The 23,927-nt window shown below is 36.1% G+C and overlaps 1 protein-coding gene across 1 annotated transcript in view; it reads right to left on the bottom strand.

Annotated features, from left to right (window-relative positions):
* The window catches only part of DNAH12 (dynein axonemal heavy chain 12), a 56,685-nt gene extending 32,837 nt beyond the window's left edge, over positions 1 to 23,848 (bottom strand). The window contains exons 1-32 of the mRNA XM_056501989.1: positions 23,611 to 23,848; positions 23,102 to 23,176; positions 22,223 to 22,386; positions 21,914 to 22,004; positions 21,614 to 21,640; positions 20,510 to 20,699; positions 19,656 to 19,734; positions 18,667 to 18,825; positions 17,789 to 17,984; positions 17,180 to 17,368; positions 16,228 to 16,378; positions 16,025 to 16,116; positions 15,635 to 15,813; positions 14,257 to 14,392; positions 13,364 to 13,489; positions 11,551 to 11,685; positions 10,497 to 10,690; positions 9,331 to 9,544; positions 8,613 to 8,798; positions 8,057 to 8,257; positions 6,812 to 7,006; positions 6,475 to 6,596; positions 6,048 to 6,330; positions 5,393 to 5,512; positions 4,863 to 5,019; positions 4,469 to 4,641; positions 4,098 to 4,250; positions 3,450 to 3,689; positions 2,747 to 2,992; positions 2,327 to 2,446; positions 1,533 to 1,642; positions 728 to 911 (exon numbers count right to left, since the gene is read on the bottom strand). Of these exons, the coding sequence (XP_056357964.1) occupies positions 728 to 911; positions 1,533 to 1,642; positions 2,327 to 2,446; positions 2,747 to 2,992; positions 3,450 to 3,689; positions 4,098 to 4,250; positions 4,469 to 4,641; positions 4,863 to 5,019; positions 5,393 to 5,512; positions 6,048 to 6,330; positions 6,475 to 6,596; positions 6,812 to 7,006; positions 8,057 to 8,257; positions 8,613 to 8,798; positions 9,331 to 9,544; positions 10,497 to 10,690; positions 11,551 to 11,685; positions 13,364 to 13,489; positions 14,257 to 14,392; positions 15,635 to 15,813; positions 16,025 to 16,116; positions 16,228 to 16,378; positions 17,180 to 17,368; positions 17,789 to 17,984; positions 18,667 to 18,825; positions 19,656 to 19,734; positions 20,510 to 20,699; positions 21,614 to 21,640; positions 21,914 to 22,004; positions 22,223 to 22,386 (4,812 nt within the window). The 5' untranslated portion in view covers positions 23,102 to 23,176; positions 23,611 to 23,848. The remainder of the gene's footprint in view (positions 1 to 727; positions 912 to 1,532; positions 1,643 to 2,326; positions 2,447 to 2,746; positions 2,993 to 3,449; positions 3,690 to 4,097; positions 4,251 to 4,468; positions 4,642 to 4,862; positions 5,020 to 5,392; positions 5,513 to 6,047; positions 6,331 to 6,474; positions 6,597 to 6,811; positions 7,007 to 8,056; positions 8,258 to 8,612; positions 8,799 to 9,330; positions 9,545 to 10,496; positions 10,691 to 11,550; positions 11,686 to 13,363; positions 13,490 to 14,256; positions 14,393 to 15,634; positions 15,814 to 16,024; positions 16,117 to 16,227; positions 16,379 to 17,179; positions 17,369 to 17,788; positions 17,985 to 18,666; positions 18,826 to 19,655; positions 19,735 to 20,509; positions 20,700 to 21,613; positions 21,641 to 21,913; positions 22,005 to 22,222; positions 22,387 to 23,101; positions 23,177 to 23,610) is intronic.
* Between the last annotated feature and the right edge of the window lie 79 nt (positions 23,849 to 23,927).

Here is a 23,927-nt window from a genome sequence, read left to right as displayed (position 1 = left end):
ACATGGCCATGGGGAGTGAGACACAGAACAGAGCTCAGCCTGAGCTGCCAGCCACAGAAACCCTTCCCTTTGCTTTCCATTAGCCCTCACTTTTAACTGTTCTCCTCCTGTGCTGCAGAGAGCAGCATGTAACTTTGGAGTTCCACTAAGGGTCTTAAAACAGCAAATTAAAAAAAAATAATTTCACTTGAAAAAATACGAAAAAGACCAGCAATGCAATTTACTGAAACTTAGAAAGCACTTCTGCCCTGCCTTTCATCTGTTTTTCTCCAGAGTCACCCTATGTTTCACTATTTCACATTTACAACTTCATATCGTTCCTTCTCCAAACCTAAGATTCACACTTGGGAATCCATGAGTTCATAGATTTTTCTAGAGAGTTTCTGCATTACTTTGATTATACTACTTAAGAAAAGGTGGAAAAATTAATACAATTATATTTGATATGAATTCCCAGCATGGATGTGACTTTAAGAAGTCAATGACCTTCAAAAAAGTATTGTGGGGTTTTTGCATATTTAAACCTATATAACTGCAGGCACACATAGTACTGCATTTTTTATATCCTAATTAAAAACAGGCCACAAAATTATTAGTTAAAGCAAAGTTTACAATTGTGTTCTCATCCATGTTTAAAGTCATAAAATTATGAATTATGAAGAGTTTACTATCCATAATAACAAGAAACATAATATACAGGAAACATTATTTTTTAAACATACATTACCTCATGGGATATCAGATCAAACTGCCCAAAAAGCTGGCCCATAGTGATTGATTTTGGATTCACAGTTCTATAAATGACTTTTTCTTCCTCACCATAACCACGCTCTTTCATAAGAGACAGTGTATCTGCCAGCACATGTAGAACTTTGGTCTTGCCAGAAAATGGCTCCCCCACCAGCATGAAACTGTTAGATGGAAAAAATCCTACTATTAATAATTTTATCTTGCAATTTAGACTTTTACAGATCATATGAGGAGCAACAGTATCAAACATATGCTTAAAGCTAATTTTCACCTAATTTTCAAAAAGTGAAGCAAGTAAATTTTCTTTGAATATAAAAAAAATCTATTCCACAAACCCAACTTATTTGCACAGGCAAACTGCACGATCTTATGGAAAATATTAATCAATGTGCTGAATATTAACCATCATATGGCTAATGTCATATTGTATATATTTCCTGCACACAGTTGCTATTATGCAATAAAAGCTAGGAATAAAATGGCACAGATCTTACAACTAATATTTTAATACAAATAAGCTTTTACCATCCTAAGTTTTCACCATAATAATATCAGCACCTAAAATCATGTGCTTTTAATATCAGGAAGAATACAATTCCTCAGACATATATGCACAAGAATTTTGGGACATGCAAAAGCAATATCAGTAATCAGCTGTTCCAAGGATGACTGGAACAAAGAGGAGTATTATGCTACCCTCAAAGCCTTTTATAACTTCATATAAATAACTGCTACAGTATAAGTCAGAATTACAACAGATAGTGCAGTGATGAGAAGCTTACCCATGTCTAACAATCATCATTTCATATGTCTGTACAATTTTCTGCATAAAAGTTGGTACAGGTTGGACATTATGTTGAGTGCAACATTCATTACAGCATTCCAGAAAATCCTAAAATCAAAACAAATCATAATCTTATTTTTGCTACGATTTAAATTACTGTCCCGCACAACAACAGAAGAGTTCATACTCATCAAAAAGGGTTTCAAATTAATTAATAACTGAAATATTATTAGTCCGAACATAGCAAACTTCCTGGAGGAAAAAATTCCCAATTTAGGATTTAACTACAATTCTTATCTTAAGGAGAAGGCGAATCACCCTCAGGAAACCAACAGTGTGCTTCAGAACCATGCACTTTTTTCACAATTGTAGTATTTACTGAAAACTTAAAAATTAATCCAACTTTGTTTTTCCAACATACTCATCCTTTGCAACCATTCTCCTACAAAGATTGCTTCAAGTGTTGCTAATAGTAAAATACAAGCCAAAACCTTAATCTCACTTAATTATGTCCAAAAATTAGGAAAGAAATCAGAAAGCCTAAAACCTGGTAAATGTACAGGTCAATTCCCAATCTGTAATACGCCCTCCTGAATGTAAGGGAACTCAGATGTGGATAGTATTCAGAACACATAAAAGAATTCTCTTTGCTACAAAGTTTCATTGCAAACATTCAGCAATTTTGCTTATCTTGAAATACCTCACTGCATTAATTGCACCTGATTAAAAAGGAAATCACCACAAAACAATTAACAATGATCATGACCAAGGAAAAATCAGAAGAGTACTTACATTGTAGTCTGCCTCAGGAAGATTGATTCCAGGAAATAAATCACTGGTTATACCCATGAACAGAGGTATATCATGTGACAAAAATTTGGGCTCATTCACATCTTTAATTGATCTAAGAAGCTAGAAGAAACAAATACGCATTTTACCGTTCTTATTTAGAGACAGAGCATAAAGTGTTCAGCGATGAAAATAATCTAGTATGTAACAAAGATGAATTAATTAAATGGGGCCTTTGATAAGAAGTTAAGCCCAATTGTGCAATCATCAGCACAGCTCTGGAAAATGCAGCATGTATTTTATTATCTTCGTTTCACAAAACATGGATCAGTGATATGACAAGATATGCTGGAACTGCTCTCAGAACTCAGAACTGCATGTATTTATGAAACTCCTTAAACAAATATTCCCTCAGGAACTCACCAATATATCTTCATCTTCTGTGGGAAATTTTAACTTCAGATTCCCCGCAGCCACCAGCACAGCTTTGACTGCCCGCATGCCATAGTCATAGTGATACTGAGAGGAAAGCTGCTCTGAACAAAGCCTGTAGGTCATGACTATCTTCACTGACAGTGACTTAGCATTCAAAAATCCGTAAGAATAGAGGGAAATTTCGGCTATCAGAGCATAGTTTGGAACCATCATCGCTACTGTTCGGAAAAGAACCTGAAATACATACCCAAAGAAATATCTTTAAATAATGAATTTAGGAATGGAAAGCAATTCTGAACTTTCATAGTATTCATCCTATCATAAAACAGAATTATCAATATTTGCAGCTTATGACTCCCTACGAAGTTAACCTAAGCAAGCTACCACCAATACCCATCTTGACCTACAATGCAGTGCAGAAAAGACACGGTCCCCCTCAGCTCTTTTCCCTCAGCACTGTCTCAAGAATGCACTTTGCCCCTTGCACAGATACATCCAGCAGTAATGAAGGAAAATGCGGTCCGCAGCAGGTGAGAGAATGCACTTCCCTTCTTTCAGCAATCTGCAGTTGGTGTGCTCCTTATGCTGCACCATCTCTGCTTTCAGTTAGCAAAGCCTCCTCATGGAAACAGCACATCCCATCAAAACAGCCATCACAAAGATCACAGACGCTTCTATCTTATTATTTTACCTTCAGATTATCTGGAAGTTCAGAGCGTCCTGCATAACCTGGATTCATAGTAATTGCTATAAAACAGTTGGGGTTAAGCTTCAGCTCAGTTCCTTCAAAAACAAATGTTTCTAGCTTTATCTGTATGGCTCTTTGGATGCAAAGGATCTGCTGTGCCACTACAGACAGCACTTCCAGTTCAATGCGATTGAATTCATCAAAACATGCCCAGGCACCTGATGAAGCCAAACCCTTGAAAAACTGCAAATGAAGAAAGAAACCAATAATATTGCTAACAGGGCCTTAGAAGATTCAATAGAAACTAAGTCTATAAAGATGGAAATTTAATTATATTTAAAAAATACAATTACAATAATAACGCTTAAACCTCAGTTTAGACCATAGATCAGTGACATAGTAATAAACAAAGTTTTTTATTCTAAAGCAAGCTATATCAGATCCCAATCCCATGAACTCTTGTTTCTTTCATGCTTTATTTAACATCCTGATAGGCTTTCATAAAACACAGAAATGAAACATGAAGAGAACAGCATATAGCATCCAAGTGTAGCAGACCGCAGGTGCCACAGTTATTTGTGTCTGCAAAATAGTGATCTTAAAATTTTCATGCTAAAGATAAAATACAACATATATTTATTTTCTCTTTACCTTTCCCATTGCCAGGTAATCAAGGCCATCAGAGCAGTTAAAGACAACACACTGAACAGCAAGAGCTTTAGCCAAATCTTTGGTGGTCTCCGTTTTACCCGTTCCTGCTGGACCCTCTGGGGCACCACCAAGGTTTAAATAAAAGGCTCCAATCTAAAGCACAGAAATAGTTTATGGAAATTTTTTTGTACAGATTTGCTATTATGAGTGATTTTCATGTTTAATATTCCGTAAAAATTAGAAACCTCATTCTAGCAGAAATAGCAGTCTGACAAAAACCTTAAACCCTAAAAGGATGGCTGCACTGAAGGGTGCAAGCAATACCATAGCACAGCAAATACAATGTGAGTACCCCAGGAGGAAGCTCATACCAGGGTGCGGTAACACCTGTCAGTGAGAGGAGTGATCACCAGGCGTGGGGAGTTCCCGAGGTACTCGTAGGCGTATTTCACATTGCAGTTAATGATGCACACACGAACGTTCTCATTCTGCCAATAATAGCGCAGCTGTGCCAGCCACTGAAAGTCTGTTTCACTCTGCACCCCTGGCAAACAGAGTTGACAGCAATCGTAAAAGATGTTGTAGATAGCTGGATTTTCTATTACAATTAAATATAAAACAGCCTTGAAATTACTAATGTTGATGCTTGTAGCCAAATACTCACAAACCCATCTTGGTACTGTACTGTTTTAGGCAGTAAAATCTGATTGGTTAATGATTTTTCATTAACTATGTGTTAAGAAAAATGTCTTAAAATATAATTACCACTTCCAATCATTTCCTTGATGACATCTCTAGCATGAACATCAATAGTAACCAAGGCACCCAGTGTAATCCTGGTTTGCTTTGATAGTTTTCCTCTTACCAGCTCTACAATATCATTAAGTTGAAGCTGAAGTGTATCATAATAATCCTTTAAGCCCTAGGAGACAAAAGGTAATTTTGAAACTGGTTATATCACAGTTTCAAGTGTTCCAGACTTCTTCATGTTGATTAGATATCTTAACAGCAGTTGCTTATTAAGCTACTCTTTTATATTGTCGTGGTTTTGCATCAACTTCTCTCTTATCCACAGTTATGCATTTATGTTGCAAAGTTATGATTGCTCTAAAAAAAAAAATTCAAGTATTTGAATGGAAAGTACAAACCACTGTACATAAATTAATGTACATGAATTCATGTCAAACACACACACTCATCATTTTTCAAATTTTAATTACAAAAAACTGATTAAGCAAAACACATCAGCTGAAATGAAGAACTAAGATATTTTTAAATTAGGCATTACACAGTACCTTGGGTCCATTGTGAAGAACTTCATGTACCTCACTTGTCCAGTACATTTGAGACACACACAACACTACTTGGCCAGGCCACTCCAGAACCCAGCGCTTTCTCTCAGTCTCTAGATATGCCTGGAAGAGTTACATATATCATACAAACAGAGTGTCTGGGAATATATATTACAATGTAATACGTATATATTTGTAATGTGATCCTACTAATATTCCTTGCAGAAGAACACTATTTTCCTATTTGCAAGGTCCAAATGGAGTTTTAAATGCTCTTTTCCCTTTAGGTTTAAAGAAACATTTTCTGTCTAATGATTCTTTTGAAAGGAATCAAGCATATTACAAGTGTTCCATTTCTAATTCTTAAGAAACCTGAACTATTACATCAGGTGATATATCCTGTAAAATAGTACTGCTGTGAAACTTTTAGAAAAATTTATATTCAGTGTTAAAGGAAAATTACTTGCATCTTATTAAAACTAAACTCCAATGTATATTACTGGCCTATAAATATAAGTCATGTTAACTTGGTCCTGACCACATAACTTCATCAACTCCTGTGTTGAGGAAGAATTTTAGAAAGCCAAGAGAAAGACATAAAAGAAAGGCAGGTTCAGTTCTTAAAGCTTCAGTTCTTAAATTATCACAAACCCCATACCGTTCTTGATCTGGCAATTACATCACGTACAGTCTTCAGCATAATATCTTCTACTTGAATTAACCACTTCTCCACTGCACCTCGAGCTTCCGAAGTAGAAATGTTTGAAATCAGTTGCACACGCTCGCCTTCAGAACTATACATTCCTTTAATATCCAAATTCCGAAGGAAGTCCAGCTTAGCAATGCCTTCAAAACACTTCTTCAAATGAGGCTGAACTCTAAGAGGATCCTTAGTCTCTGACAGAATCTCCAGCATTTCATCATTAGACAAGAAAAAGAAGCTAAAAAAATTAGGCAAAAAAAAAAAAAAAAAAAAAAAAGAAAAAACAACTGCATTATCAAGCTATTGGTAAGATTGATCTTATTCACAACAAAAAAACCCTACTTAGAATCTGTGGGGTTTAAATAACCAAAGCTCATCATACCGGGGAAAGAAGAGACGCTTTTTTTCAAGGTAAGCATTAAGCCCTTTCATGATTTTGTCAAGAAGTTCATTACAAGTCTGAAGCTTCTCTTTTAATCCTGGCAAGGAAGTAGCAGCAAGAACCTGTAACAACAAACATGTGCAAGCTGTCAGTTATAAATGAGGATTTGAAACAGTAGAAATTAATCAAATAAGGAACAACATAACTTTGTTTCTAGAAAGCCTGGGGAACCGAAATTATAGTTCACTGTATATATTCTGAAAACTAAGAATCCCCTCCATCCAAAAAAAATGGCAAGAGAAGTTTGTTTCCTGTTAGTAATGGATATTTCCCTTACCTTCGGGTCTTCAGCACAAAACTCCATAACCTCTCTCCAAAGCCTATCCACAGTCTGAAACTGCCGCCCCTCTTCTGGCATCTGTTGCATAATATCCTCAGAAGAAAAGATGGGTTCCAAATACAGCCACTGTACCTGCACTTTCAGCCACTCATCAATATTCTCCTGAATTTGAATCAAGCGGCTTTCCCATTCCTTAATAAATGTTTAAAGAATATTAACTTGACATTTCCAAGCAAATAGTGTTAGAGACAACAAATTCAGTAAAGGCAGACATTGCAGTATTCCAGCTCCCAAAGAGAAAAAGAAAATGTCTACCATATACAAAATGAAAGAAAAATATTTAGGAGTATAAGTTCTTCCACATATACAGATGGCCAAAGCAGAAATTTTTACTTACTTGGAAATAAATTTCCAAAATGTATTTATCACTTTAGTGCTATGAACTTTCAACAACTTAATTGTTAAGCAATAGCCAGGAGGCTACCAGTGATAAATTCTGTTTCATCTCCCCACAGCAAGGGTTCTTGCAGCTGAATGGCAGCAGGGACCCAATACCAGAAAAGCCAACACAGCTCATAGGACAGATCCAGCAAGTCCAGCATCCTGTTGCTAGGACAATAGCAGATATCACTGGAGCAAACTGCCTGTAAAGTGTAAGCCTGAGCCTGCTTGAGCCTGAGCATTTCCCACATAAACCAATAACAAATTCGGGAGCCTAACTGCAAAGCAATTCCACCAGCTTCTGTCCTGTCAATAGCTGTGGTGTTAGCACCACAAAGACTACTCTAGTCCTGAAATTCAAAAAGCAGGTGTAAAGCACTGTCATCATTGCTCTGAAGCCTGATTAAAAAATATTCTCCCAGCCATCAAGTTGTTCCTTTACTCTGAGGAAAATACTATAGTTCAAAATTTGAGTCCAAAACTCAATAAATAAAAAAATGTTCTTATTAGCAATAATAGAAACATTATTTCCAGTTATTAAGAAGCAAGGTTAATGGAAATAGTGATTTTCCAAAATATGAGAAAAAATAATTGTCTCTTGGTTGCACTTGAATCTGAATGGAAAAGAGAATTCCAAAACCGAAATAAGGTAACTATGACTCATACAAACTCAAAAGATTCTTGCTGAAAAATCAAAGCATTTCATTAACAATTCAAACAATAAAGTTGTAATACAACCACTATACTATTGCACTACAGCTATCCTACAAATAAAAAGGGTTGAAAAAGTATTCATTGTACCCTTATTTCGCTGTCAAATGGTTTAATGAAAGGTGATCCTCTCATTGTCTGAGTTTTCATAATCTGATCATCAAGAAGAGCCTGAATATCATCCACTGAAGATAGAATATGAATACCAGTCTCACGATACATATTTGTGGTGAAGGAAATCGAATCCCAGGTTTCCTTCATGGTATTCATTGCTTTCTCCAAGGAAAATTCCTATTTAGAAAGAAAATAGCTTGGTCTAGTCACTGAATATTTTTTTCCAACTCTCTAATTCAATATATAATCATATCTAGCTGAATAAGCTATTTAGCTCTAGCACAAATTATCTACTTATTATTTTTCCTCAGTATATCCTTTTCCTGCACACAGAACGCAGCACACCTGGGAAATACTGATGATGTCACATGAGATACAAATGCTTACACTCATTATTAACATATAATGGGCCAAAGTGTCACCAAATCTCTTCTGTTGCATAATAGCAAAGACAAATAATGCTAATAAGTCATAAAAGTATTCACTAAGACACCTGATGTCATATTTGTCACTATCAAATCTCTGTGCTTACCTTGCTTGCAGCCACACTTATTGGTGAAAACTGATCCAAGTAAGAGGATAGATTCTGCTTTAAAACTTTTCTCAAGGTAGTTCCAGCATCTGGTGTTATGTCGTATCCTACTATATCTGACATCTGCTGCCAGTGACGTTCTCTCATGCCAGGGTTACAGAAGACAATCACAGTGGGAATATGCTCCTAATTCAGAAAAGACGTTTATAAGGCAAATATCATCATATACATTATTTCTTAGTTTTTAAATAATTGTTCACATGAATCTAAAATTCTGCTACAGTAGCAGAAGACATGAAAAGTTTTTCCAAAAAGTACAGATGGCTCCATTCAGTTATCAATTTCCTTTCTAAATAATTATATTAAGTACTGAAGAAAAAATATAAAAAATGGTTAAGTATAATTTTTCAGTGATGCTAAATTTTGCTTCTATTAACATAACAGAGTCCCATTTCAAAATTCCCAACTACAGCCTTAAATGTTTTTCTGCATCAAAAAATGACTTTTCTCTCGTATGTGCTCACTCATTACAATTCCAAAAACTATGAAAAAAAAAATTAAATCCAATTTTATTAAAATAAATGGGACAGTACAATCTGGAAACTTGGATTCAGAATAGTCTCTTTATCTCTGACACTGCATCATCTACATGTACCGAGTCCTGAATGTAGCATTTGTCCCTCAGTATCAGATATTAGTATTCCTCAAGTTTTCTTACCTTAAATTCTTTAATTTGATCCAGAACTGAAGAACACATTGTAAGAGTTGCATTACCCGTTACAGCTTTGTGTCTCGCTGGCCTTTTCTCTGTTAGCGCTTTTTTTTGCTTTTGTTGGAAGAGTCTTAAGAGTTTGTACATTTCTCTGTAAAATTCATCAACCTCAGCCTCCATACTTTCCCCATCTAGTTCCAAAAAGGTCCCATCCATCCATCTGACAAAAAACATAAGGTCACAAAGCAGAATAACTATCACATTCTTTTGCAACACATGAATAGCTATTTAAATTAAAGCAAAGCTCTTCTTCCATATTATTGTTTTTCTTTCCAGAATTCTAATGCCCAACTAAAAGTGGCTCAATCACACTCTTTTGTGTATTTTTATAATTCTCTTAAGTCAGACACATACTGAAACTGAGTAACTGCATGAACAGACAAATATTTAAGTTAAACTCTAGACAGAGGTCACCATACGACATTTGAAAACACATTTCATCTTGTAATTTCAAAGCCCCCACACTTCCAGACATAGCACATTATAACTTCTGAAGAAGGAATGAAATGATAAACAATCTCCCTTAATTTATACACAGAGTACAATTTTTATGGTATGATCTAACCAACACAACCATTTGAACCCACCATTTTGGACATCCGCTAGGTTAAAACCAGTTTTGGTTACATGCAGATGATGAGCTCTTTAGCTGAACTTCTTCCTTTTCTGGAACACAAAATGACTCATAACACAATCTTTCTTCTTGATACATTTCTTTCACAGAGCTTGTCTTACTACAGGCTCCACCAGCATGACCAATTAGAATTAGAATCCAGTCTGAGATACACTCCTGTGCTCTAAGGCACATGGTGTGATTCCTGGGGCTGTCCAGTTCAACACCAGGACTTGGACTTCAAGATCTTTATGGGTCCCTTCCAGCTTAGGAAGTCCAATGATTACATGATTACATTTTAAAAATAAAAACAAATGAACATTTTTCCTAGCTGAATTAAAAATAGCACGCCTCATATGTGTTATAATTAGCCTTTTAGTTTGCTTGCTAGTAACACATTTTATCAAGAAAACCAATCCATATTCTACATCTGATGTGAACAAGACCAGCACAAGCATTTTTCTCACCCTTCCTCTAATAGCATTTAGAGCTGAATTACCTTCTTTCTGTTCGCTGCCATCTCAGTATAAGATTAAAGAGTTTCTGGTATGGTTCTATCCCAGTTTTTAAGTTGTTGAGGACTGGGAATTCACTTGGTTTCCATCCGAGCAGAGTCTCTTCTTGATTAAGAGCAGCTAGTATTTCATCAGTGTCTTGTATTGTTTTCTGTAAAGTCCTCACGTCAGTCACATACTGAAATCAAATAATAGTATGTCTTGAGAAATAACCAAATTAACAACAATCAAAACAGCTATCAAAATAAGATACCAAAATATAAGCTTTCACATTAAAATTTTAGAAAACATGATTTAAAAACTTGTCTGCTTATTGATGAGTACAAAAACTATGAAGAATCCAGATGAACATTATGAAAAATAAAATTGGTTCTCATTACTGAACTTTAGAGTATTTTCAAAACGTTTGTGCTTTAAAACTCACTATTCTAGGAGGCAGGCACACACTTTTTTACGTACAAGGCATATCATATCGGTAACCAGGATTTATTAGCTTAGGATTTCTGTTTTGTGTTTTCAGATGTTTTGCTTTTTCAAAAATCAACATTTCTTACTATGAAATATCCTCCAATTAAAGCACGAGATATGCTCTGAAAACTAAAAAATACTGCTAGAAATCCACAAAGTTTTGGAGCCAGTGGTCTGCTCTTCACTAGCATAACAATGAAGTTTAGAAGTTTGCATGAAAAAAATATCAAATTGCTACCTGTGCTGGTTTTGCATTAATTGATTTGTGGTGAAGAGGGTAAATGAATAAATTATTTTCATGGGTGCAAACACTCTTTCTGAACTGCTGTTGTTGTTATCGATCAGCTAATTCAAGCACAACTTTATAGCAAACTTTCCTCTAAACAAAATGTTAATTGCCAATGAAAAACAAAAATGGGAGGGAGACCGAGCTTGTTCACTGTGGCAAGAGGATAATAAATGTTTTAATTCACATTTTTAAACTGATTACTTCTAATTACAATTTTTTACATGATCCCTCTGTATTAAACACATAAAACACTTCTACTGATTTTATACTATTAATCAAACCTGTTGCATGCAATCCAGTTGTGAGTATTCTTCTAATTCTGTCACAGAATCATAAAGCTTTTCTAATTCAGCATGCAGGTTATCATATTTCTGTTGCACTTCTTGTTCTCTTTCAGCTTTAGACTGTTCAATCAGCTACAAAAGAATTGATTTTTTATTGACAAAAAAAGCAATGCAAAGGTGGTTGTAAGTCCTTTCAATGATTAGCATACATATTACCATCTAAACAGTTAGTGCAAACAGACAGAAAACTAACAATACAGATAAATGATTATCCTTGGAACAACTGAAATTTTTTCTTCTTCCTATGTCCAACTTCAGGGTGTGCAACCTCTATATGCTAGCATGGACTCCTCATCTCAATAATCATAGCAGTTAGGATTGCCTTCGAGTCCTCCTTCAGGAATCAGAAACCAGAAAGTAAAGCATTACAGAAAAAAACCCAGATATTCTCATTTTTAGGATTCAGTATTTTACTGCCAAAAAGGACACCTACAATGGTTGAAAACCAATGTTATCCCACATGTACTTGTAACTGTAAAACACAGAAATTTTAGAACATAAGACCACCTCAAAGCACTGGGTCTGCGCACTCAAGGGCTTGTTTTAAGGTACCAACAAAAAAAATCAATCAGGAGAGAGATCTCCTAAGACAAGGACACCTACTACCACGCAAAATTTGTGAAGCAGACAAGCAGAATTTCACCAAAAGAGGAAACAGCCTTTTCCTTTTGCATTAGAATAAGAATAGGCTCATATCTGAGAGTATAGAATGCAACTATACAGACACATGAAAACTTGATGTTAAACTTCCCTTGTCTCAACCTCTGGCACAATATAAGTCACTTGACAGCCAGCTACAGGGTCCCACTGCTGAGGGATTCTCACTAAGTAGTGAGACTCACTCTGTACTACCATTTTCATGAAAAGGAGCTAGAAAAAGCATCATGGACTCTCTGTGTAGAAGTAGAAAATTAATGTTACCGATTTCCTTTTGGGATTAAAAGAATACTTTGCTTGCATGGGGATAACAGGCAAACAAAGTATTTTACAGACAGCAGTCTCCCAAGCTGGGTATCTTTCCAGTCACAGGCATACTTACTACCCTTGACATATGCCTCAGTGTCTAAACAAAACTAAGTAAAGCAGGAATCCTTACTTGTACTATTTAAAAGATATTGACTTTTAAAAAATGTTATTAATTAATTCATTAAAAATTTTAGAAGATGTTATTAAATCTATACTAAATTACTACAGAGAGGCAAGAGAACATAAAAGGCTTGACTTGTGTCAGAGACAAAGCATGCTAAGCAAGATCAATACAGACAGTGGAAGAAAAGTAATCTACAGTCATACAGAGAAAATGAGATATTGCATATTTTCTATTGATGATTGCTAGAAAACATTGTTTCCACTGCTCTTTTACTGACAGAACAAAATACCATTTTAACTAAATAACTTGCTGTTCAAACACTCAATCTTTTTAAGGGCCTGACAGTTATATTTTCAGTACCAGACAAGTACAGTGTAGTGAATTTTCATCTGCCCATGTATTACCTAGTACTGACCACAAGCATATTAGGATAATAAGGCTTGCTGAAGCTCTAAAGTTACAGTGACAGTTTTAAAAATTAGTCACAAAAAGCCCACTTTTGTTACAAAAATCTGGAAAAATGTATTTCAATTACATCTAAATTAGTATGATTCACGTTATATATGTATATACATTCGTCCGCTGAGGAAATAAATAGCTCAATTAAAGCGAGAAGTCTCACAAGCCAAAATATACCATAAACTAAGAAAATGCTCTTACAGCATCATGCTCTTTAAAAATGAGAGTAATCTTCTTTGGCCATAATATTGCCCGTGTATTTAGTTCGATGTCTTCAGGAGCAAATGGAAAAACATCTATCAAGTAACTCATTTGCCGACAGCACTCCTACAAAGAGAGATTCCACAAAACTTCGGGTATGATAAGTCTGTTTAAAATATCGGGCAGGATAATATTATCTACAAAGACAAAATAAAAATCTACATTTCATGAACTTTTCAGAATTCAGAGCTGCTTCAGCCAGTTGAATATTAACTTCCAAAAAGTATGTGAAACATTTTTCAAATCCCTGCCCTGATCATGAGCTTGTTTCTCAATATGATTCCTGTGAACTGTGAATCCATATGCAGAAATCCTAATGTTATTAAAAATAAACAGAATTTAATTTCTGCACATATAAACATAACATGTTCTGTTTATAGACCTATTACCATAACAGAAAATCTGATACATATTCACACACACACAAACTACTCCTAATGTAACATAACCTATATTCTGCTCAATGAGTAAATTGTTTCTCATGTGTTCAAAGTCTGTTGACTGTTTTTACACATAAAATGTTCTTTATACTTGTCTGTTACACTTTCACAAATAGATCTTTAAGCAGTCCTGAAGTAAGTCTTCAGGTACAAACAATAAATGGAGTGATTTATTAAAAGCTGCATTTCCTCATGGACTTGCAGAACACAGAGGAATGGGAACATAAAGCAAAGGCATATGGCAAAGAATGAGCTGGACTTCCTAATCCTGCCTGAAGTAACACTGAGTTTATTCACACTGGCAGAAAAAAGTCTGCACTCTGGAATGAATTCTCTATTTGTATAGGCCAGCATGTCTAATAAAATATCAAGAATCAAAGGATAGCCTTTTACCTTGCTCCTCCGCACCAGGTCCGGAAAATCTTGGGTTTTGACTATCTTTATGTAATCTATTATTTCTACCATTTCTTCTGTTGACTCAGGAACTTTTAATGCACTTTCCTTAATGGCTTCAAATTCGCTGCAAATCCTATAGTTTTATTTTACATAAAATACCAACATTTTAAGTTTTTAGTTTGACTGGCTTCCAGTTCAGCTTTAATGTAATTAAAAATTCAAATTACTTCTTTTAAGTATTCTCCACTCACAAAGTGCATTATTTATGAAACTAGAAGAGCAATACGACCATGCCAGTCTAGACAAATACTGGCTTCTGACTTGCAATAATTGCTTTGTTGGAATTTTGGGGTATTCTTCTGAAATAAATGCTTTAGTAACCTGTTGTTATGAAAATAACTTTCTAACTATCATTAGTGTACACACAAACACTTTCTTAGTAAATATTGTCTCACTTTGGTAATGTGGAATCACTATAAAACTTGGCCAAAATTGTTCACTTTAACTAGTTTCCTCATTATTTAATCCATACCTGCAAATTAACCTCCTGATTAACTAAATTGATATCCTGTAAGTTCACCCATGCAGAGGATAAAGGGAGGGTGGATAAAATTTTTCTCAGTTTTAATAAGGTTTTTGATACTGTTCTTCACAGAATCTTTCTAGCCAAGTTGTCCAGGTGTGGGATGAGTATGTTTATGGTGTGCTGGGTGAAGAAATGGTGAAGTGCAGAGCTCAAAGGGCTGTAGCAAGCCCTTTGCAAATGGCTGGTGACTGTTACCAGCAGCATGCCTCAGGATTCACTTCTGGACCAGTTCTGTTCATTGTATTTAACAATGACTCGGATGCAAGAGTTGAATGCACCATCAGCAAGTTTGCTCATCCTACAAATGTGAGGTGCTGCTGACTCCGTTGAAGGATGTGACACCTTGCAGAATTAAACATTTAACTATGATGAAAGGGATGGAAGGTGGAGATTCTGCACCCAGGATGGAGTAACACCCAGCACAAATACAAAAGGGGAGGAATGGCTAGAGAGCAGCCCTGCTGAGGTACCTATCAGGTAATAAGAGAGCTGTTTCTTTGACAGTGTAGTAACACTATAATTCACACTTAAAAATCAAGAACAGTAATAAAGTTCTTGGATCTTTGATCTTTTAGCTCCTCCGTTATCCAAGTCTATACTAATACTTTCTCCTACCTCTTTTTGAAACTAAAACAGCAGAAAAATGCAACAAGTGGTGTAAAGTGCATTATATTGTTAGTTAGCCAAGAACCTTCAGTAAATAAAGTATGGTATATTTGCATTTCATCTACAGGTTTCTACTATGCATTTAACACATAGAACATTCACAAGCAGAAAAATTCTACTTACCTTTGATTTTCCTCTCTGTAATCTGTATATATTTTTTCCATTAGCATTTTTGCAAAGTTGTTTGCACAATTAGCCAAACCTTGCTTTAAATCCTCACAATTCAAACAGACCATAGGGAAATAAATCACCTCTGGCAAACTCATGATTTCCTTTTTGAGGGTGAAAAATTCACCTATGAACTTCAGAAAAACAGAAAAAGTAACAGAAAAGAACAACAGAAAAGTAACACTTTCTTCTATTTACCATAAATTTTTAGGGGAAAAATCAGTCACATTTTAGGTAGTCCATAGCTTTTAGCTAAAGGCTAAGCACCTGTAATTCTTGGTTACATTTTCATTATTGCTGTATGTATAGTAAAAATTATTTATAAAATGTAGAATTAAAACTTACAGTAGTGTACTCATCAAAACTGGGTTGTTCTGCTAGAAATCTGTTTATCCGTTCCTCTGCAGTTCCATCTACAAGCCAGCCATAACTTTCAACTACAATTCAATTACAATGTATTTATATTACTAAAATGCATATATGCCATACAGCAAGTTACTTATTACAAAGAGGTGACACAGCTATTTACACACTCTTCTGTCACTTACCATAACCTTTAAAATGTTCCTTTGGGCCTTCTAAGTTGTCTCTGATAGATTTTTTCAGAGTGGATTTGGCCCATTGTGCAATGTGAGCAGGAAGCTCAGTATCCACAGTTGCAGTGCCTCCCGTTAGACAAGCACGTACTGTTTGGATATTCTAAAAGTAGAGCAAGTGTTGATTATTTACATTTTAGAAAGTGGTGCTAGGATACATATACTTTAAAAGTAAGTTGCAATCTGTAGAAGACATGATCACAAAAGTATGAGACCCTAACCACGACCAAGTTAATATGCTTCATACACATGTAGAATGACTTTTCCTGAAGCAAAAAGTTGACCTGGAAATATGTAAGGGGAAAAAAATAATCCAACCTTGCATAAAATTAAATTATGTCATACATGCAAATACAGAAAACCAACCCCAAAACACTTCTCGGAAAGTACCGTCACATGTAACTAGTGACCAATACTCAGTCCACATCTAAAGCCTCCATAAAGGCTCTCTTCCCTGGAATAACAGACAGGTTCCCAAGACATCAATCTTTTGATGTTGTATATATTACAGATTAGAGTATTTTCTTTATTTTAGAAAGAAAAGGAATATCAGCTCTAATTTTCCTTGTCTTTCTCTGGAGATCTTAACTTTAATGCAAATTTATTGTAAATCATCACACATATAATTAAAGAAGTTATTATTATAATTGCAGACCCAAAGACCAGACAAAAACAATCAATAGCAGGTGCACCAATTTTTTATAAACAAGGAATTACAAAATTACTTCAGAGCCTGGAGTGCTGCTGGGCATCAAAATTCATGATGTGACCTGTACAATGATCATGGAAAATAAATAAAAGTTGCCTTCTGATCCAATTGCCAGGGTCAGACCCCTAAATCACAAGTATTTTCACATACTGAACATCATAACAATTACATATTTAAATAAAGACAAAAGCGCACCTGCAGAGTCTGTCCTATACAATCAACTACAAACAGAATTGCTTCTTCTAAGTCTTGTAAGCTTGGATAAAACTCCATTCTATTTTCATCAAATGTCAAGTCCATCTTAAATAAAGGCAGACGACTTCTGTCTTCAGGATCAAAAAGTTTCACAAAAACTTCAGTTGTTCTTTGCAACAATTCTTTCACCTAGGGAATAACATAGACCACCTATTAGTTGACATAAAAAAGGCCCAATCCATTTTCCATCCATCCAGTAAGCCAGGCAAGATTTTCATTCATTTTAGTACTTTTGGCCTGATTCATGGATAACTGAAGAAGTGTGATTTTTTTTTTAGTATCTCCAGTGGGTATTAGTCCCAACCCTTAAAATGATGAAAACTAATGAATGTGTAAATTTATCAATATATCCATGTATTTATTTTTGCTACAAAAGTAAGACCATTACTAATACATGTATGTAGAAATGAAATATCTTGAATACATTTTCCTCCGACTGATTTTTTTCAAATTACAATTATTTGATTAGACTACTGTCCCATTATTTTTCTACAAAGCAAATAATGTTTTAATCCTAATAAGCTCATCACAGGGAGGAAAGATATTTACCTGATTAGACAAAAGCACAGCCACACAGTTACAAAAAGACTCAAGCTGATCCAATTTGACACCATCCAAGGCCTCTGACTGAGTAAAGAGACCAAAAACTCGTTGGTACCACGTACCCATTATCTCATCTTCTGCTTTGGAACACCTTAGAGATGCTTCAGTTTTAAATGATTTACAGTCAACTGGTCCTTTCAATCTAGAAAAGTAAGTTACAGGCAACTTTAGACACAAAATTGAAACAAACTAAACACGGAGTAAGGTAACAATAGAAACTTTTGTATTACAAATCCAGTCTTTAGCAGAAAGAACAGTAGGAACTTAAGCATTGCTTCAGTAGACTAAAAAGAAAGAAAAAGCCTGCCTCAAACTCCAAGATTTACAGAACAATTGCCAGAAAAAAATAATGAGGAAAAATATTCTGAAAATTTTCTTTTTGAAAACTATGAAAATTTAAATTTCCAAGGTTAAACAGAAAATTCAACTGCTGAAAATCGGCAAGAAGTCAGATCTTCAGGGTTAGCATAGAATTCCCTACAGATGATAATACTGCTAGAAGTTCATTTTTCAAATACTACTTTAAACAGATTTCTATGGGAATTAAGCATTAAGAATAAGTGAATAATGGGGAGAAATTTAAATAATTAAAGGCAAAATACAAAAAAAAGGTCTGATATCACCAACAACTTAGTAACAACAATAAAATATGTAACAGAGAGAAGAAAAGTCATAATATGTCATAACACAGAGTAACATAATCACAGTACATTAAAATGGTGCATCAAATAAATTTTCTATGATAAATAATAGAACTGAACAAGCTCACCTTTTCCAGCTTCGAAAACCTATATGGGTCAATAATTCAGCAGAACAGACCTTACCTGGAACCAGAGAAATCTACTACAAGAAAGTTAAAGAATGCTGTATAACCAAAATCCAGTAGAGTTTTCATTGTGGGGTGAAAAATATACAAGGTGGAAGCGATTCGCATTTTTGCTTTGATGTAACTGTCATGCCATGTGCTAGAAAAATCCAGGCCTCTAAAAAAGAGAAACCATTAAAAAACCAACCAAAACAAATACACAAACAAACATTAAGAGCTCAAGCACTACCTGAATAAAATACTTTATATATAAAGGTAGTATCCAAAAGATTATTCTCTAGTGTGAATAGTTATTAAATGCCACACACATGTTCTCACTACCATGCAGTGGAAGTCATAGATACTCTGATAAAACATGCTTTATCCTCCATGGTATTTTAAGACCACCTCTTACAGAAGGCCATTCAAGGTAAATTCCTAACTTCACCAACTACCATCAGGAAGCATTTATCAACAGATTTTCATAGTACACACTCTGATGCATCAGCAAATTATGCAATTTGAGTACTTCTAGCCTATCTACCTGAACTCCTTTTCCATGAGGGCATAATAGATTTGCCTTTCAAGGTTTCATCTCATAAAATCAAAATCACATAAATTCTTGGCACTATATACAGTTTTAGTTTGTCAAAGTACTGTATAATGCTGCTATCTGCCAGAAAACTGCTCCATGCACACACAGTTCATTCCAGAGGCAGCTGCACTGTGACTTTGGTGTCTGGGCACTCAGAGCCAGGTTTAATTCATGGTCATGAGTGCTGCTCTACGTAACTGTAACAACTGTAATAAAACAGTCAGTGCTAAAACTTTGTGGAGCATTCAGGGATGTTCAAATGCAAGATCCTCTACAGAGATTTAAAAATGTCCCAGTAAGGGGCTCCAGAATTAATCTTGTGCCGTAACTCTGTCTACATGCTCAACAAGAATGGCCCCTCATGTAACTCAGTTGTTTTGCCAGTAGGTTATTTGCTAACTTAATCCACTCACAGAGGTAATGAAGGCAAAGGTGCCTCCTCTTCCAATGCATCAAGTTCTTTTATGTCTGGTTTAATAAGAACTCTTCTCACTAAGAAAAAAATGCAGGAATATGAGAAGAAAATTAGGCTATATTCAATGCCACTGATGACATTATGAAGAAGTTAGTCCAATGTTAAACTGTTTCTTTTTTAATCTACATTTTTAAAAAGATCAGCCACTCACTAAAATATTAACAAAACTGGGCTCAATTTCAGATTCTAGATACTACAAATGTAAATAAATACATGATTTCAAGGGAAAGCACTTCCAAAATTCCAGTTCAGTACTCTTTTTAAAAGGTTTTAAAATTTGAGTTGTATGAGTCATGTTTGAAAACAGTAATTATCTTTGTAGATTTTTATCGTGAGCTTCCCCATTCAACAAATGCACCATGAGAAAACTCATGAATGTGTTTGTGAATAAATAGCTTTAAAAAGCTGCTGTTCCTGAAGAGGGAGAAAGAATGACTTTAACAGTAAAGAGCAATAGATTCTTGCTTCAAATTAACTAGCTAGGTTAAAGACATAATGAAATAACATCATCAGCAACAACCTTTTTGACATGAGGTCTGCAGCTGTCTTTGTCTTTGCTTGAACTATACTTTCAGCTGGTTAACTTTTTATTGGTTCAAATAAAACAAGCAAGTTTTGCCTTAAACTTTATGGCCAACACCCATTTGATGAGGCAGGAAAAGCTAAATCGGTAGTTAATTACAAAGATCCTGCCTGGCTGAAAGAACAAACCAGAAAAATTATTTTCAGCAGTGAATATGGAACTTTATACACTAAAAGTAATATAAGTGCTGAGTAATTTATAGTACTTACACACACATCTTTGTATGCTCGTTTCATAATCTCTTACTACCTCCTTTAAAAGTTCTTCAGTGAGCAGCTCTCTCTCTTTGCCCTCCATAAGTGACTGTGGCACCATGGCAAGCATGGACCTGAGCCACTGCTGCTGGATGGGAATCATGGGATTTCTCTGCACACATTTCTTCAAAAAGAAGTAGTCTGCCTGGAAGGACAAGAGTTTCAGAGGTCTAATAACTACCTATGTATGTATTTCTGTGTTAGGCTTGGCAAAAGTCTCTTTTTATTCATAGTTTCTTAATTTCAAAATTTCTTAATTTCCTTAAGGGTAGGGTATTTAGTCTAATATTTTCAGTATTCACTGACTAATACCCTGAAAGCTGCTCTGTGGTTGGTAGCATGGTCTCTCTGTCTTAATGTTTAAATATAAAATATTGTACTTGTCAGTATAACATTTTCCTTGGTTCTCTGCTGAAGTTTATGGCTAACAATAAAATAATTCAAGGTTAAGGTTATTGTTCTTTGGACAAACATTTATCTGGCAAAAAGTGTGGACAATCATCCTTCATAAAAGGTCTAGGTCTTGGCCAAATATAAAAAGGTATTTCTGCTTGTGATCGACAGTTTTATTATAAAATCTCCACAGTCTACAGAGTTGACCTAACAACAGCTGGGCAAAATTTGTGTTACCTTAGGCAATTTGAGTTCCAACTGGCTCTCAGAGATGAAGTCTTATTTTAAAAGCTATACACAAATTTGAAGTTTAGTGCATGTTCTTCAAACTAAGGGAACAATGTCAAAGACTACTTTTCCTACAGGCTAAGGTACAACCTGTGACCTCAACTGAAAAAATCCTGAAGCTGTTACGTTTTTTCCTAAGTAATGATCTTTAACTTAGGTTAACTTAATTCTTGATAGATGCACTTTCTAAAAAAGAAAAATACTTTCCCTCTACAGGATCACAAAACAAGGTTCCTATTTTGCTCCTATTCCATTTCCCCCACCAAAACTACTTTTTCTTGTTTAGTAACAATAATTCTGCATAACATACTCAGCTTCTCTGAATAGGGACCATTCACTCTCTACACCAAAAAAAGCAAATGTAAGAATTGAACTCACTTTTAGTTGACTTTCTTTATCATCCATCTGCATTAAAAAAAAGGAAAATTGTTATATAAGAGGAACATACAAACAAAAATACTGGAAATATACAATTTAGCAAATATTATTCCTAAACAAAGACTTTATTCTGTAGATATACAGGCATACATTTCAATTGGATTACCTGAGTATACAAATACAATTATGAATTACTGAGGAGCAAAACAAGTATCTTGAAGTAAATTCTAACAAGGAAAATAAATATCCAAATAAAAAAGAACTTAATAGGCAAGATTTAATAAAGAAATGCTTTCTCACAGTGGAATGCAGTTCTGTGATAGGAGGTGCAGCACCTCTCTCCTCTGTTTCTTCCATGGTTATGTAATAGACTTCAAGAGCTCGATCAATTCTAAAGTAAATCACAGCATCAGAAGTGCAGAAAAACTACAAATAATATAGTAAAAATAACACTAACACTTTAATTGATGCAACCTATTTTTTCATAATTACCAACTCCTTGATCACTTAATCCCACTATAATTATATTAAACAGACACCATTATTTGTCAAATGTGTAATGTCTCTTTCACTTGAATTTCAACATGTCTTGAACTACATGAAACTCACAATAACTGATTAATGATCTCTTGCTGCTCCTTGTCTCTGTGGTATGCCAATAGTTTCTTCTGTGATGGTGATGTTTCAGATATGACTGGTGAAGGTAAAGCAGCAGGACGAAACAAAGTTCTCAAAGTCCGTTTATTGGAAGTTTTTTCATCTGAGTGCTCCATCTAAAACGATAACAAAACCAAAATTCTAGAATACAATCCCCCTCCACAAAGGAGTTTAACACATGCAACTATTAAGTTGAATGGACGTAAGGCTTAAAATGAGGTCACCGCAGGTATGCCACAGTGTAGGTATGACAGCTGAGCTTTCAAAGAAGAGAACAGTTTATATGATACAATGGCAAAGTTCAAGGGAGAGCATGTACATACAGAGCTTGCCATAAGAAAAAAAAAAAAAAAAAAAAAAAAAAAAAAAAAAAAAAAAAAAGAAAGGAAGGAAGAAAGAAAGAAAAAAAATCCAACAAATTTGTGTTCTGCGATTGGGCTAAGGCTCAACTAAAAGACTTACTCTTCTATGGCTGCTTGATTGTCTGAGTAGAACTATTCCAAAGACTTGGTCTGGTTCCCCTGGAAACTCGATGCACAAACTCACCACTGCATTTCAACAGCTCCCCACAGGGGAGCAGAAAGCCAAAGCCACCTCCTAAATCAGTGCGACATCCTGAAAACGCACCAAACCGGGCGGTGGTGGATGCACCAAAGGACACAAAGCTCAGCTACGGACGGCCGGGACAATATCGCCGTTTCCCGGCGCCCCCTCAGCGCTCCCAGAGCCCCGGGCCCGGCTCGGGACAGGCGCGCGGTTACCCCGGAGCAGAGGGCGGGGCTCTCCCTGCCTAGAGCAGTGCCAAAACTAAAAGAAAAAAGAAAACCTTACCTTTACCGTCCCGGTCTGCCACAGGGTTGGTACAACCCGAGCGAGTCAGAAAGTCCAGTCTGCTCCAGCCTCTGCCTGCACCAAGCAGATCACAGCAAGAATGCTTGAGAAACTATAAATATAATACCCTCAAGAATCAGGTGGCAGTTGCTGGGTTTCTGGGTTTTGTACAACTATAAATGGAAATTTTATGGAACTTCACAGATTTGCTACACACTTGCCCACATTTGACAAAAGAGACTTTAAACCCTGATTTTGTGTCTGTGTGGGCAGAGCCCCACACGCAGAGGCTGCGGGAGCAGCGGGAGGGAATTTTATGTGTGTTTTCCAAAGTCTTGGGCACTCTCCAAGCATGGCTCTCACAGCCCGGGACTATTCAGCGTGAGGCCTCAACCCAGACATAAACTGTTTTTTCACGAACAGAACACAAACCCTTGACGTTAAAGGATTTATCCATCGGCAATTAGCATCGGGGCGTTACGGGGCAGGCCCACGAGCGCCTCGCACACCTGTTGCCAGAAAGCTGCGCTGAGGGGAGGAGGTTTGGCTGCTGAGGGAACCGAACCCGCTGCTTCTCCGGTGGGCCCCACTCACGCCGTGTCGGCGGGTTAACGGCGGGGCGAGGGGCGCGGATACCGGAGCGAAGGCACCGGAGCGAGCACAGCCCGGAGCAGTGCAGAGCGCACCGGGAGGTGGCGCTGCCTCACGACCAGCGGCGCGCGCCCGCCCGCTTCCCGCCTCCCGCGCGGCCCCGCCCCTTGTCTCGCTCGCGCTGACGGCAGCGGCAGCTCCGTCCCGGCCGTTGCCCCGCCCCCGTCGCGCGCGG

The sequence above is a fragment of the Oenanthe melanoleuca genome, chromosome 12 (genome assembly GCF_029582105.1).
Source record: "Oenanthe melanoleuca isolate GR-GAL-2019-014 chromosome 12, OMel1.0, whole genome shotgun sequence".
Classification (NCBI taxonomy): domain Eukaryota; kingdom Metazoa; phylum Chordata; class Aves; order Passeriformes; family Muscicapidae; genus Oenanthe; species Oenanthe melanoleuca.
This window is presented reverse-complemented; position numbering and strand designations above follow the sequence as displayed.